The sequence below is a fragment of the Pogoniulus pusillus genome, chromosome 6, assembly GCF_015220805.1.
Source record: "Pogoniulus pusillus isolate bPogPus1 chromosome 6, bPogPus1.pri, whole genome shotgun sequence".
Lineage (NCBI taxonomy): Eukaryota > Metazoa > Chordata > Aves > Piciformes > Lybiidae > Pogoniulus > Pogoniulus pusillus.
Genome location: NC_087269.1, coordinates 12,735,122 through 12,749,330, shown reverse-complemented (window position 1 = coordinate 12,749,330; position 14,209 = coordinate 12,735,122). Strand labels below are relative to the sequence as shown.

General features: G+C 43.0%; 1 protein-coding gene across 1 annotated transcript in view; it reads right to left on the bottom strand.

The window, feature by feature from the left end:
* The window catches only part of COL17A1 (collagen type XVII alpha 1 chain), a 41,874-nt gene extending 28,600 nt beyond the window's left edge, over positions 1 to 13,274 (bottom strand). Inside the window, exons 1-10 of the mRNA XM_064144438.1 lie at positions 13,173 to 13,274; positions 8,499 to 8,564; positions 7,785 to 7,829; positions 6,921 to 7,019; positions 4,829 to 4,966; positions 4,434 to 4,481; positions 3,546 to 3,581; positions 1,991 to 2,038; positions 1,451 to 1,594; positions 258 to 401 (exon numbers count right to left, since the gene is read on the bottom strand). Of these exons, the coding sequence (XP_064000508.1) occupies positions 258 to 401; positions 1,451 to 1,594; positions 1,991 to 2,038; positions 3,546 to 3,581; positions 4,434 to 4,481; positions 4,829 to 4,966; positions 6,921 to 7,019; positions 7,785 to 7,829; positions 8,499 to 8,553 (757 nt within the window). The 5' untranslated portion in view covers positions 8,554 to 8,564; positions 13,173 to 13,274. The remainder of the gene's footprint in view (positions 1 to 257; positions 402 to 1,450; positions 1,595 to 1,990; positions 2,039 to 3,545; positions 3,582 to 4,433; positions 4,482 to 4,828; positions 4,967 to 6,920; positions 7,020 to 7,784; positions 7,830 to 8,498; positions 8,565 to 13,172) is intronic.
* Between the last annotated feature and the right edge of the window lie 935 nt (positions 13,275 to 14,209).

Below are 14,209 nucleotides of genomic sequence, written 5' to 3'. Positions count from 1 at the left end.
CTGGTAAAGCTAACATCAAAATGTAGTGACAGGTCAGGCAGTGAGGACAATAGATCCTCCCAAAGAAGGATTTTCAAATACAGTCAGTGCAGAAGCAGAGAGCACCAGGTTACAGAAAAACAGAGAAAGGTCAAGTATATTCCCTGCCATCACAGTTCTTTCATTTTAGGTCTTGCTGTACTAAACAAAGCACTGATGTTGACACAGCTTCAGTATGGAGTTGCATCCTTCAAGCCTGGGCAGTTCAGGGAGCATACCTGATCCTGTAGAGTGAGACATAGCATTGATCAAGGAAGAGCTGTTGTGGTATCCACCGAGGGAAGACCCAGCAGGCAAAGTGGAGGACCACATGTATGAAGGGAGGGCAGTATTCACTACGGTTGTATCGTATGTCCCTGACACTGTAAAAACAAAACCAAACAGAAGCGGTCATCAGCGAGACCAGGCTTATGGCTTAGCATGCATTACAAGTTTATAGGGCAAACAACTTCAGCTGCCTTAAATTTCAATTGCCCTTGTGAAGTCAATACAATGACTCCGGGTTAACATGGTATAACTCATCTCCAGTGCCAGCTGATTTTAACCAATGGAAGATCGGCCTGATAGTATGATCCTTCACAAAACACCTTGAAGAGATTTTGTTGCTTGTAGATGCTAATATGCCAGAATAGAATCACAGAATCAACCAGGTTGGAAGAGACCTCCAAGATCATCCAGTCCAACCTAGCATCCAGCCCTATCTAATCAACTAGACCATGGCACTACGTGCCTCATCCAGTCTTTTCTGTCACTGAGTTAATAAATCACTCTGGGCAACTGGACATATGACTTTTGCTTCCTATGTGTGGCTCTAATTGGTTCATTAGTGTATGGGACTAAAAATTCCAGTTTAAACAGGGTTTGAGCCATGCACAAGAAAGAAGATTTTGCTTGTTTTTAGATACCAGTGGAGGACAGTGAAATGAATGTGAATACTACTGTCTCGAGCTTTGTGGGTGAGGCTTGTAAATAGTAAAAGCTGGTTACAGTACTTTAAGCACCACTTCTATCATTACCAAGTTCTAGTGATCTCTGAACCATGTGATGTGACCCAAATGTTGCCTTCAGCGCTATCTCCACCTTGCTCAGAGATAAGAGATCAAATTGTTATAAGGCATATTGCTTAGAGCTCTTGTCTCTGCTAGAATCACCTCTGAATTAAAGCCGCTGGCACCAGGAGCTGGCTGAATTTTATGGAAATTAGACAAGTCACTAAAAAGCTACCCAAGATGGCTCTTGTTAGAGCAACATCTGGACAGCTCTCCAGCATTCTGACTCTTTTTCTGTATTGTCACAGCTTCTGGGACAGAGACCATGTGTTCTTATTGAGATGTTCTCAGCAATTAGGTACTTTTATGGCAAATAGTGTTTGGAGAGGTTCCAGCATTGCTAACCATCCTCTGCCAAGTACCTGACTGAGAGCTCTCAGTAACCACCTTTGTCTCCACCACAGCCTTTTTGGGTATCGGGAGCGTATTTGACGGTGTTCGAGTAGGACTGCAGCTGGCAGATCGACTTCCCTTCAGCAAACGCTTCACATCATCCAGCTCTGTCCCTGGAAGAAGAAGCAAGTGTCCAGACTCACTCCAAAGCATTAATTAATCTGTCATCTTGCCCTGGTTAAGCCATTCATTGGAGTTTACCTGACTCTGTTGTGCTTTCTGAGGCTGACTACTGGGGGTGCCACATAACAACAAAGCTTTAGCGTCTCATTTTTGGAACTAAGTACAACTACATCCTTGCAAGATCACCATCTAACCCACCGCATGCTTCCTTGTTCAGAAAGGGGAGACAAATTAACGTTCCTAACAGAAAACAATAATAATGACTTGCTGCCTTCTGTCAACATGAAGATTGGGGTCCCAGAAATGCTGCAGAAATACCCAGAGCAGCAACACCCTCTGTCTAACACCCAGTCCCCTTGGAACGAAAGCCTGCCAGAGGCACTTACACCTGCCAGAGGGAGATGCGCTCTGCAGCCGGACTCGTATTTCACTCTCTGAAAAGAGAAAATGCAGCTTATGAATATGGAGTGAGATGCATTTGTGCCCTGGGCTGGGAATGAATCTTTAGGCTGAAATGAATTCATTCCTTCTTGCTATGCTCCATCTTGCTGTCTTCCTGCATGATCTGAGCAGAAATGGCCCCTGTGAACTGGTTGTAAATTGGTTTGGGTGACTTTGTTCTGGGGTCACATACTGCTACTTCTAATCCCAGCGAGCTGTTTTTTTCTCAATGAAGACCTCTGTTGATGTCAATACATTGTTATTGCCAGACATACAGAAGGTCTAACTATGCAGTCCTCAATCACACTGCTACTCCTATTAACAACAGTTATTATTGTCCTTCTTGCCAAAAGCCTAAAGAGCCAAAAGAAGTTTACCAAATACAAAAACTCTCTGCTACTTTTTGGGTAAAATTCACACTGTCTTCTCTACAATGAGCTATATGATTTAGTCTCTTACAACCTGATGACTTCTCTTTAGGCTCACTGAATGTAATCAGGCCAGTTTAAACCCAACACTTTCACTAGGTACTTGATTTATTACTGGCTTGTACTGCCCAGCACAAGACACTACAGAGTTAATGTGATCTGGTTGGGGCAAGCCTCTAAGCTTGCTACCTACAAGCAAACTGGCCAGCCAGGACATGGGATACATGCTCCTCAACATGAAATCTGACAGCACACGCACTATAAAAGAAATAGTGGCTTTGGCATTTACTTGGAGAAGATGACAGATTGGAATTATTTTCCAAAGTAATATGAGAAGCTGGAGCTGATTCTCTGGTGTATGTTTTATTATGTATGGCCTAGTTCTGCTGGGAGCTCAGCAATATAGCATGCTAGATCTGAGGTAGAATAATTGGTAAGTGTGACACTCTCCAGGAGGAGCATGCAAAAGCACACTTTGATTTATATCCACTGCTAAAATGAACTTGGATAAAGTGACATTATAGTTTCCTCTTCAAGCAACTGGGAACAGATATTGCTCTCTTACAGAGCAATATAATCCTGCTTTCCCCAGTGCTGTTAATAAATTATTAGAAGAGCTGAATGATTTAAACAAGGCAGAGCTTTAGGGTGAGCTGGCTAAACAGACCACAGCAAGCCCTTAATTTCCTTCCCATCTCCTTACTACCAGCATGAGATCATTTCTAGGTATGGCATTATGGTTTGTAAGATAGATCGCAGTGGGTGAACGATGAATACAATTACTGTAAATATGTCAGAGGCAAGTCATAGAGCATGGATCAACTGAGTTTATGGTAGTGAACAGGCAAGATGGAAGACTATATCCTACATCCCTAGGTGTCCAGGTTCCAAGTAGTTCTTCCCTTCTGACACAGTCTAAACCATGACTTTTGCTAGGGCCAGGTTTCACACTGAGCTCTGACTGCTCTACATGTAAACTGTTTGATTTCAGATACAAAATAGGTCCATTTAATACAGCATGGAACAGACTGAAGAAAACAAATGAGGCTTCTAAAAGAACAGCATCACCCACCTCGACTTTGGCTTCTCCCTCTTGTAGAAGTAGATGCTGTGAACAGCAATGAGAGAAAAGCAGTATTAGGCTTTGCACACTCTTGCTTGAAGCGCTCAGATTCAGAAAGTAACCTTCATTTGGGGCACTGATAGGGAATTGAAACCTTAGCAATTTTACCAGGCCCTTTTTAGACCTTAGAGTATCTTAAAGAATAAGTAGCATGTTTAGCACCTCTAGACCAAATGCTGTTCACAGATGGTGGTCTCCCATTCCAACAGCCAAAAGGAAGCTAATAGGTCTGTTTACCCCTTTGACCAAGGTTGGACACCACAAAACTTTGCATCCTCTCTAAGCCACAATGATGGCATGATTATATTATCTCACTACCTACACTGTGTAAAACCAGCAGCTCAAGAGTTTGGACAGGGCAAACTCCCATCCGCTGACATTGTTCAGCATTAATATACCACTTGATAGCCATCTCAATTTTCCATATAAACAGGTTGAAGTCTAGAAAGAGCTACTGGAAAATCACACCCAGCAATGGCTCCAAATCCTAAGAATCTGTGCTTTTTTGGTTGGAGGTCCCAGCTAGGAATGCAGGGGGAGAGGGCAGGAAATGTTAGGAAGCATCCCACGTCTATGTTCTCCTCTCCCTTTGCTATGCTATACAGGGAACCTCACAAAGGAAGATGAAGGTATACAGTATGCACCTGTTTGAATATGTATCAGCTAAAGACCCTGCTATCAGCTGTTACTATCTTCTCTGAAGTCATGGAGCTGCACTGATTGCCCAATTCAAAGGCAGCAAAGGTAGAGCAAGACACAGTAATGTGCAAAATGCCACTGTGGTCACCAGCTCACACGACCTTGCCATAATGTTAGGAGGAAAGCTCTAAAACATACCAAACTCTTTTCTGGGAATCTCAGGAGAAGAGTTGGCACTGGAGCTCCCTGCAGAAAAAAAGAAAGGTCTTCATCAATACTTTACACAAGATCATTGAAAGCTTTCAAAACTTGTCTTGCCGGTAGTTGCCTAATCCCAGTGGGTAAGAAACATTTCCATTGAAAACCAGCGCTATTCAGGATTATACAGAAGAGTTGCTAATGTCTGTCTACAAAAATATGCCACAACTTCTTTTAGGAATGAGTGTTACTATATATAGGACTTAATCATTAAAATGTGTCCCTGATGGCTTACTTCCTAGCAAAATCACAATAGGATTCTTCTGCTCTCTGGGACAATGCTGCATTAATGCGACCTCAGAGGATGCTACATGTTTCCTCCTGTTCTGTGATACCTTCGTATGCTGCATGGCGATTGGTATATGTTTTTCTTTCAAATGTTGAGCCAGGTGATCTGGTGAGAGTAGAGCTGGGAGACTGGGTTTGTCTGTAGCCACAGGATGATGATGATGAATTCAATCTACCACTTCCACCTATAGGTAAAAAAAACACCAGTACTCTCAGCAAATTGTAGATAAGTGTTCTGGATGTACATCCTGGATGCTTTATGTTACTGTCTTCTGAGCTAGGCAAATTTGAGTTGGTATTTCACAACTAGAGACAGACAAGGACCACATCTGGATCTAACTTCGACTCACCTCAACACTTTGAGCAGTGAGGAGTACTGGCTCTCTTTTTGGTTTCAAAACAAATCTTGCCAATGGTATATATGATGACAGCAGGTTTTGGCCTGGGGGGATGGATAAGCCATCTCCTGCGCCAGAATAAATCTGCCTCTGGTTGGTGCTGGCCTTTGGTTTGGATATTGATCCACCCATAAACTTAAGTGCTATATGACACAGGCCACAAAAAACAGGAGATTGTTGGTTCAAACTCAAAGTGCTGAAAGATGCAGTTCATGAGATAAGAGAAAGCAGAGATCAGCCCAGTTCCCCTCCAAAGCAGATGTCCACACTCTCAGTCATGCCTTAGTCAGTTCATTTTCTGCAGAAATGATTGAGGTGTGGATCAGGCCCAAGGCAGCATGGAGTTTGTTAGTGGCTATTGTGATTTAGACAAATGAAAGAATTTCTCTAATTCACATCAGTACTGTGGAGAAGGAACTGAGTAGTTGTAACTAATGTGTTCCTACTGTTGTATGAAATCCAGTGCTGGTATATGATCAGAGTGCAGCACAAAAGGAGCCCTCTGTAACATATAAAGTGTGACATATCCATGCATATCAGCAGGATCAGACTGAATATTTTTTACCCATCCCTGAAAAAAAAGCATGCCCTTGTGATATCAACAGAATGTTTTCTGGCCAACTTTTCTCTCTATAAGGATTTGTTTTATTCTGCAGCTTTTCTACTTAATACAGCAGAAAGAACTGCTATGACAAGCAGACTGCTGTTAGAGGCATTCTGCAAGCAGAGTGGGAAAGCAGAGATTGGAAAATGCCCTGTAAAACTTCAAGAAGTCATTATCTCTAAAGTGCAGGTTCTTTTCTCTTCCTCCACACACTGAAAAGAAATAACGAGGGAGATGGAAATCCTTCACAGTCAGCTGAGTTTGCAGAGCTGGGCTCAGTTCTCAAACCAGTGCCAGTCCAGACAATTAGACTGACTTCTTCACTGGAGTTACTTCACATCTACCCCGGGGAAAAGTGATTCGCACTGTGGCCTTTAATTGGTATAGAGGTGTCTGTCAGATCTATTGGCTATGGCTAATTCTCCTGTTGAGCTTCCAAACTGCACTTCATTCCCATTGGTTTGTCAGCTCTTTTGGAGCATGGAAAATGTTTTCTACAAGGATAGTTGCATAGTTTGTCCCACTGGGGACAGAGAGATACGTGTGCCAGAAACCTGCCTAGGAAGCTTATTCTTCAGAAACCTTTGCCACAGCAATCTAACAGGGTAAAGAATGCTGTTAGAGAAGAACCTTGTTTTGATAAAGTAGACAGCACATACTGATTTAGCACATTAAGAAAATACTGTCAACTGCTCAAAGTGCTAAACACACATACAAGAAAGTATTTTCTAGGAAATTCTTTTGTAATAGTCTATCCACAGCAAGATCAACAAAATGACTAACGAAAACTATGTTCTGAATAGAAACAGTCAGAAGATTAGATTTGGAAATATTAAAAGAAAGTAAATTTCATTTGCAAATGACTTCTTAACAAGACTGAGAATGGCATTTTTGGTTGTTGCTCTCCTGAAAACACATTTTTCCTGCTGAAAATGTGGATTTTGCCATTTACTCACCCATCCTCACATCCAGCTTAGGTAATTAATACATTTTCTTTGAGTATACACCACTTCTACTTTCATAAACACTATTTTCCTTACCTCTGGCTCATCCTACTTCCTTGCCCTAAATCTCTCCTCAGATCATTTCTGCTGCCTTTGCTCTGTTTCCTCACTTTATAATGTCATCATTCCTTACTTGATGTCACATAGCTGCTGCTATGAGTGTAAGACCTCTTTTCAACTCCAGTCCCTCCAGTGTGGGATGATGTTTTGAGTCCAGTGCTGCTTCCTCCTTCTGGAAGAGATGAGAACAAAGTGAGCCATTCTCTCAGGGTAAAAGATGAGAAGAGCAAGGATGCTCAGTGAGAAATAATAGCTTCATGTCTGGCAAGATTATCACAACTGCAGAGAGGTGTCTTGGCAGAACAGAGATTTTACTGCATTTACACTGCAGACCCAGCAGGTCTGTAGTCAAGTTTTGCTCCTTACATGGACTGAACAACAGTCTTGTAAATCCTCACCATAAGTAAGACAGCACAATTTCTTTCTGACCCAACTGCATCAAGTTCATCACAAACATGGTATAAAGACCATGGGGGATTCTTCAATACTCAGTACTTGTACTTCCCCACAGAGGTAGAAATCACTCCTGATATCTGATATTACCAAAAAAATATTCACTTGCTGTTGTCAGCTGGATAAAATGATGGGAATATACTGCAGCCTCAGCAGTGGAGGCTGCTGACCCACCATTTTTGACCCTTGTCCCCAAGAGACAATCACCACTGGAGATGCTATATCAGGGATTAAGCCCTTGGAGAGTCTGGTCTACCAGATTTAGTGGACTATGCAGCTTTGTTTCTGACCAAGAGTGCTCCCCACACAGTGCTCATTCTCTGCACCAACAAGTATATGGGGAGAGGTATCTCAACACAGCTTCTCTTTGGGTGCAAGTCTTTCTGCACTGAGACTGGTTGCACCCAGGGAATTATGGAAACAACACAGTTAAACAGCATAGAGTGGCACAGAACACTGAGCAGAAGTAATGGCTGACACTTACTGGGTGGTAAGGACGTCAGTCTTGTTGTTACAGTTTCTGTAATAACTGAGGAAAGAAAAGAATGCAGAAGTAATGGCATGTTAAATAGGCAAACAAGATACATATCCTATTTCATTTCCATGGAAGACTGACTCATTTAAAGAAAAGTCCCTTAAGACCACCCTACCTGGGGGCTGCGGTCTCACTAGCACACAATGCTGTGTGTTTGCTTAACAGGCCTTTCTAACTCTACAGTAACTAAGCACATTACAGCCATGAAAGACACTTTTTTTCACTGTAAAATATGAAAGTAGCATTTCTGGGCACTTCTGAACTACAGCTATTGCCATAAAATCACAGCCCATGGGCAGACCCCTTACTAGCTTCCTCTTAGCTAATTCCCATAATGTGGACTTCTGCATAATACACAGCCAAAAAAAAAAATCCAAAGAACATTCTCTAGGCTGTGCAGGGAACTGATATCAGAGGCAGGAGAACCCAAATGTCTGCACTACTGGCTAGAAACGTTATCACAGGGAAATCACCTGAGCTAAATAATCACGTCATGCCATGTGTCTCTAAATGTCTAATCTTGACCTGGTTTGTTTCTTACTCTGACTTCAACAGAGAGGTCTGGTCAGCATACAAGCCCTTGCAAAACTGGGCATTTGCTTCTGGGATATTTGGTGCTTTGCACACACACACACACACACACACACAAAAGATCCTCCTTACGTCTTTCGGTAACTTCTGATCCATCTTGCCTCGTTTTCTTTGTTACAGAATCCATACCATTGCCACCTGCAGGGGAAGCAGAAAGACTGCACTTAGAGGTCCATGAATAGCAGATGACAGCAGCTCCCCACGAGTACCAGCATTTTTCTCCCTTCAATTAGGGATCGGTCTGCCTGGAAGACATCTATGTCAGGGAGTTTGTAGAGCCATTCCAGAGCCATGTGAAGATTGTTAACAGACCACCAACACTTGCCTACAAAACTGGATGCTGCACTGTGCAGCAGAGGTGAAACAGCAGAAGGGGTTGCGAAGCCAACAGGTTAGATAGGGGCAACTAAAGCAAATCCATTCAGTGATGGAGAAGTTCATACCTAGATTTCAATCTAGACTTTGTGACATAACACTACACTCTCTAGCTGTGCCCCTATAAAGGCTTGGTCAAAACCACAGGATTGAAATGCAACTTCCACACATCTGCTCTGGGAAGGATTTAACAGTGCAGAACTGGAAAGGCAGGCACTTGCAGGAGCACCCTATCTGCACCTTGCTGGCACTGCCAGAAAAGCCCAAGCAGAGACACTATTGCTCTGTTGACAGCAACATTGTGCATTCACAGGGTACACAGATGCTGAAGCTGCAGCACCAACTATAGAGAAGTTGAAACAGTACCTTTAAATTAATATTTTCTGTAGCAAGGAGCTTGAGGAAAGAAGTGTTTCACTTTGCATTACAGGAAGAGTACAGAGGGTTTGGAGGCCCCTTCTGTGGATTTGGAATCTGATGTAATTTAATGCCAGCTCAGGTCAGTATTGGAGTGACTGCTGCACATGCTGTGTGTACTCTTCTTCATGACTTGGATCCCTCTTTAGTGAAAATTAGCCTCTTGCAGAGGTATGACTGTCTGCCAAGGCAGAAATGCCACTAAGAAATGTGAATGTGGAAAAGAAGCATTAGCTAGAAGGGAAACCACTTCTCTCTGAAGGAAATACACTGTTACACACTCCTACCCTCTCTAACATTTCCTCCTGAGCAGCTGCAAACAATGAGAAGGAAGAGATTTGAATTCACACTCAAGGTGACAATAGGCCAAACCTCACTACTGCGTTTGAAGACTCCTCCTCAAGGACCCAGCTGTACCAAAAATTGTACACTTAACGAGCTGAGCCTAAAAATGCTTTGGGCAAAATTCCTTACAAGTTTTAGAGTTTAGCTCAAGGCAAAACCCAAGACAGTGTTCTCCAATTCAGCTACCACTTGAGCCCGATCTTCATGATTTCACTTACCCTTCTAGAAAGTATCTACCAAGTAGCCTGCTTGATGTTATGATTGTATTGCCTATGCCCGAGTAGTAACACAAGGCAAAATGAAGTGGAGGATCTGCAGGAATATCTGAAGCTCAGATCTAGATCTTTGATTGTCTCCTGCTATTCTCAGAGCTGGACAGGAACAGCTGGAGTGCAGAAGACACTAGTCAAACCACTTCAGCCTCCTATCACAAACCCAGGTGAGCCTTGCAGAAAACACCCACTCACTCTCACTCTCTGCACTTCAGACCATAATCTTGGCTCTGCAAAAGGGGCTTCTGATGCTACACCCTAGTCCTTATGCAACCATGATGGCAAGATTTTACTCAGCCCTTACATTGCTTGCTAACACTCGGGATTTCCAAAAGATTATCCAGAGTGCTGATTCCAAGGTACATGCAAGATTGGGACTATATAGGAGAGTTCCTCCTCCAGCAGGCTAACAGTCCCTGGTCATTTACTCCATTTCTGCCACTCTTCCTCACTGCACCAACAGTGGAAGCATCTTTTAAGCTCTTTCTGTAAAAACAGATGGTGAAAGCTCTTGTCTAGGTGTCAGATCTTCTGGTTTGGCAGTGCATTTTGGCAGGGAACACAGCTTTCCTACTGCTTTGTAGTTCCAGAACTCCACTTCCTTTTCCTTTCTGCTATTGGGAAGTGATGACGGGATGCTTATGAATGTTGGGAGAGGTTAGCATCACCATGGAGTGAATCACTCTTCTGCATCTTTACCTCCTTTGAGAAAGGGGAGCATCTTTCGCTAATATCAACTCCTGAAAAAAACTTCCAAAAAGAGGGCCTAACAAGAGGTTGACCCATAACTTTGGAGCCACACAAGCCACAGCCCCACATGGTGCATTTTGATCTGTATTGCATGTGTGTTTGCCCCATGAATGCAAAAGCCAGCCCAGGTTCCAGCAGGCTGACTGAGCTGGATTTCCAATTTCCAGGACCAACTCATTTCACAGTGTCACAGCATCACCAAGGTTGGAAGAGACCTCATAGATCATCAAGTCCAACCCTTTACCACAGAGCTCAAGGCTAGACCATGGCACCAAGTGCCACGTCCAATCCTGCCTTGAACAGCCTCAGGGATGGCGACTCCACCACCTCCCCGGGCAGCCCATTCCAGTGTCCAATGACTCTCTCAGTGAAGAACTTTCTCCTCACCGCAAGCCTAAATTTCACCAACTCCTATCTGGATTCACGAAGACATAGCTGTGGGCTATGTCTGTGGCAAAGTAGCAGCACTGCTGAATCAGAGAAGCCACTTGCAACCATCTCTAAGCAACAAGCAGGAACTTGTGAAGTGGGATCACTCTTGAACAGTGCAGGCAGCATAAGACACAGCAACCCACTCACCACCTGAACAACAGCTCAGGGGGCTATAGTGCACTTGTGGCACTCACAAAACCGGCAAACTTGCAGACCTGAATGGCTCTGGAAACCAGAAAGGTCCAGCACTGCTTCACATATACACACTGCCTCCTCTCTTTATAGCACTGAAAAGCAGAATAGTAACAGCTGCCCAACTTTGCAAGGCATGCTTAGATCTCTACTTTCCATATAAGCCTGACCCTGCAGGGTGCCTTCTGCACACACCGTTCCATCTGTCTGCACACTGGCAAGGGTGCTAAGCCGGTTTGAGATGAGACATTTGAACCCTTCTTACTATTTTAGAATGTAGTTATTGTATGCAATGAAAATAAAGTTTATTACAGACATTTCTGAAGGGGAGGAGAACAGCCACAATGATGTATTTTAATGGAAAATGAAAGCTGGCATGTTTCAGATGCTTTATTCCTTCACAACGTCCTTCCAGTTTTCATCTCTGAATGCTTTTACACTCTCAGAGCACATCCTTTCAGCTCTCTCCTCCCTCCATTAATAAGGCTCCTGCTGTGAGATATTCCATTAGGAGAAAGAGGCACCAGAAGGTTCTGAGATTAATAATATCTAATGTCAGTGGAACCTTTTGATCGTGAATACTCTTGAGACTCAGTAGATTCTTCTACACCATGTGACTGACATAGCAAACACTATGTCTTACCATCACATGAAATGTCTCTTGGACCCCCTCCTCTTAATCAAGCCTTTCAGGTGCCATCATCCTGGGACTAATAGAACTGGTTAAAAATGACTCCTGATCTCTCTTTTACTCCACAGTATAGGAATTGGACCTCATTCTGTTTTAAAAGCTCACTTTTTTTTCACTGAAATGATGCTAATGCCAGGGAAACAGGTTAGATGCCCAACCACATCTTGAACAAAATTCTGCTCTGCCCATGGTTAGCCCGGCTTCTTTCGACACCAAAATGTGCTCATTTACCAGAGCACAAGCAAGAGAATTGCCCACACTTTACTCTGCACTGCCAGGTGCCTTCCTTTCAACAACATGTCCTCACCATCCCTACTTAGTTGTGCTACCCAAAGAGAAACATGCCAAAGTACGGCCATTCTGATCTGCATACAGTTCTCACCTCTGGCACAGAAAGGGAGACAAATAATCTGGTATCACACAAAAAATGTTTGCAGAGCAGTCAAGTACTGCCGTCACCATTTCACAGGTGAAGAAATTAGTTACAGAAGGACAAGTAACTTCCCCAGAGTAACTCTACATGTCAGTCCAAAGGCAGGAAAAGAATACAAGTCCTCTACCTTAAGCCAGCATATTCAAATTTTGAGACCTGCAGCAGAAAGGTTTCAAACTGGTTCAGGCTTTTCTGACAAAGCTTCAAAACACTGTACAGTGCCTCCTAATCCTTCAAGACAAAAAATGCAGCCCAAAGTCCATAATCAATGAGTCACTGCTGATAAATAAACCCACCTGTCTGAGATAAAGAGAAGCTTGTCCATAGCAACACAAACTTTCACTCAGAAGCAATTTTTGCATTCTCTGGGCTAGTGATCAATTGCTTAGTATTGCACCCTGCACCCTCCATCTGAAGCTCCAATTTACAATCATTATTCCTCCAGCATGTTTCAGATTCACTCAGTTTTAAAAACAGCCAACAGAGGACCTACATCTCACCGTGCTAGTGGCCCTCACAGAGCAGAGAACATTCAGCTAAACTTTATCTATTTGCACAGCAGTTTCAAAAAATGCATTAAAAATGTACCCAGAGCCTGGCTTCACACTTCTGATCTCTCAGCAGGTATTCTCACTTTAAAAGAGCTATATTCACTGACAGACACAAAACCAAAATGACCCAGCTCTCATACAACCTTATTTTTACATTGCATTCCTCATAGGAAAATGTAAAACCTCCTCTATTTTGCCTAATAATACCCAGAGCCTTCTTAAGAACTTCAAGGAATCCAGAAGAAAGAAAACAAAGGATACTTGTTTTCTTTTAGTAATAGAACTTACCTGGAGGTACTTTGGTTATTGAACTGAAAATCTGTTTTTCTCCTCAACTGTTTCCTTTCTACCAAAATTTGTCACCTACACTTTATATCACGTCCTCCCAAAGGTGTGTGGAAGCTGAGTGATCATCCAAAAATGTTCACCTCTTCTTTATTTAACCTGTTTTATTCTCACCCTTCTTCTGCTTTTCTATTCCCGTGCTCTTAAACAAGTCCCAACAAAGGCGTGTCTTGGTTTCCTGCCTCACCCTACCCTTCCAATTATCTGACACTCACTGGAGGGAAAAAAAAATCTGCCTCCAGGAATCAAACTTTACTGAAAAAAAATAAAAATGCTCCTACCTATTTGCTCAGGTAGATTAACTGTTTACAACCCAGACAGACAAAGATGTGACAGCTTAGCTCAGGGAAAATGAACTGTTACGGTAGCATTTTCTGATACAGGATCTGAGATTGGTTCTGGCATTCTCTTACAGGAAGTCACACAGCACCTGCTGTTGTCTCTGCAAACCTGGCTGCAAGCTAAGCATATTCTGCTGCTTGCCACACAAGGGGCTAAGCTCCTAGGTAGCAAAAACTGGCTGAAAACCACTCAAGCCAGTGGTCTGAACTGCCTTGACAACCCCACAGATTATTGTGCTCAATTGAGAAGGCAGTACTATTAATAAACACAGACACCAAACTGAGCAAGGAGCACTTTTTTTCAGTCTCACTGGACAAGAACTGGAGCAGAAGAGCAGCCATGGTGGGTCAAAGCAAATCCCCATGTAGCTCACTGTCCTGTCTTTCACCTTGCCCCATTTTAATAGCTCTGGGAAGATGACTGCATGAAGAGTAGTCAAAAGGTGGAGCACTGCAATCATTCCCTGATGAGTATTTCCCATTACTTTGTCCAATTCATTTTTTAATCTGTACAGTGTCCCACAGCAAAGATTTTTGCAGCTTATCTGTTTAAGGTGTAAAGATTTCCCCTCCTACCAAACATGACAGTGCCATTTGGTGCCCTGTGCTTCTTTATAAGAGCCAGAATTCACCTCGGCT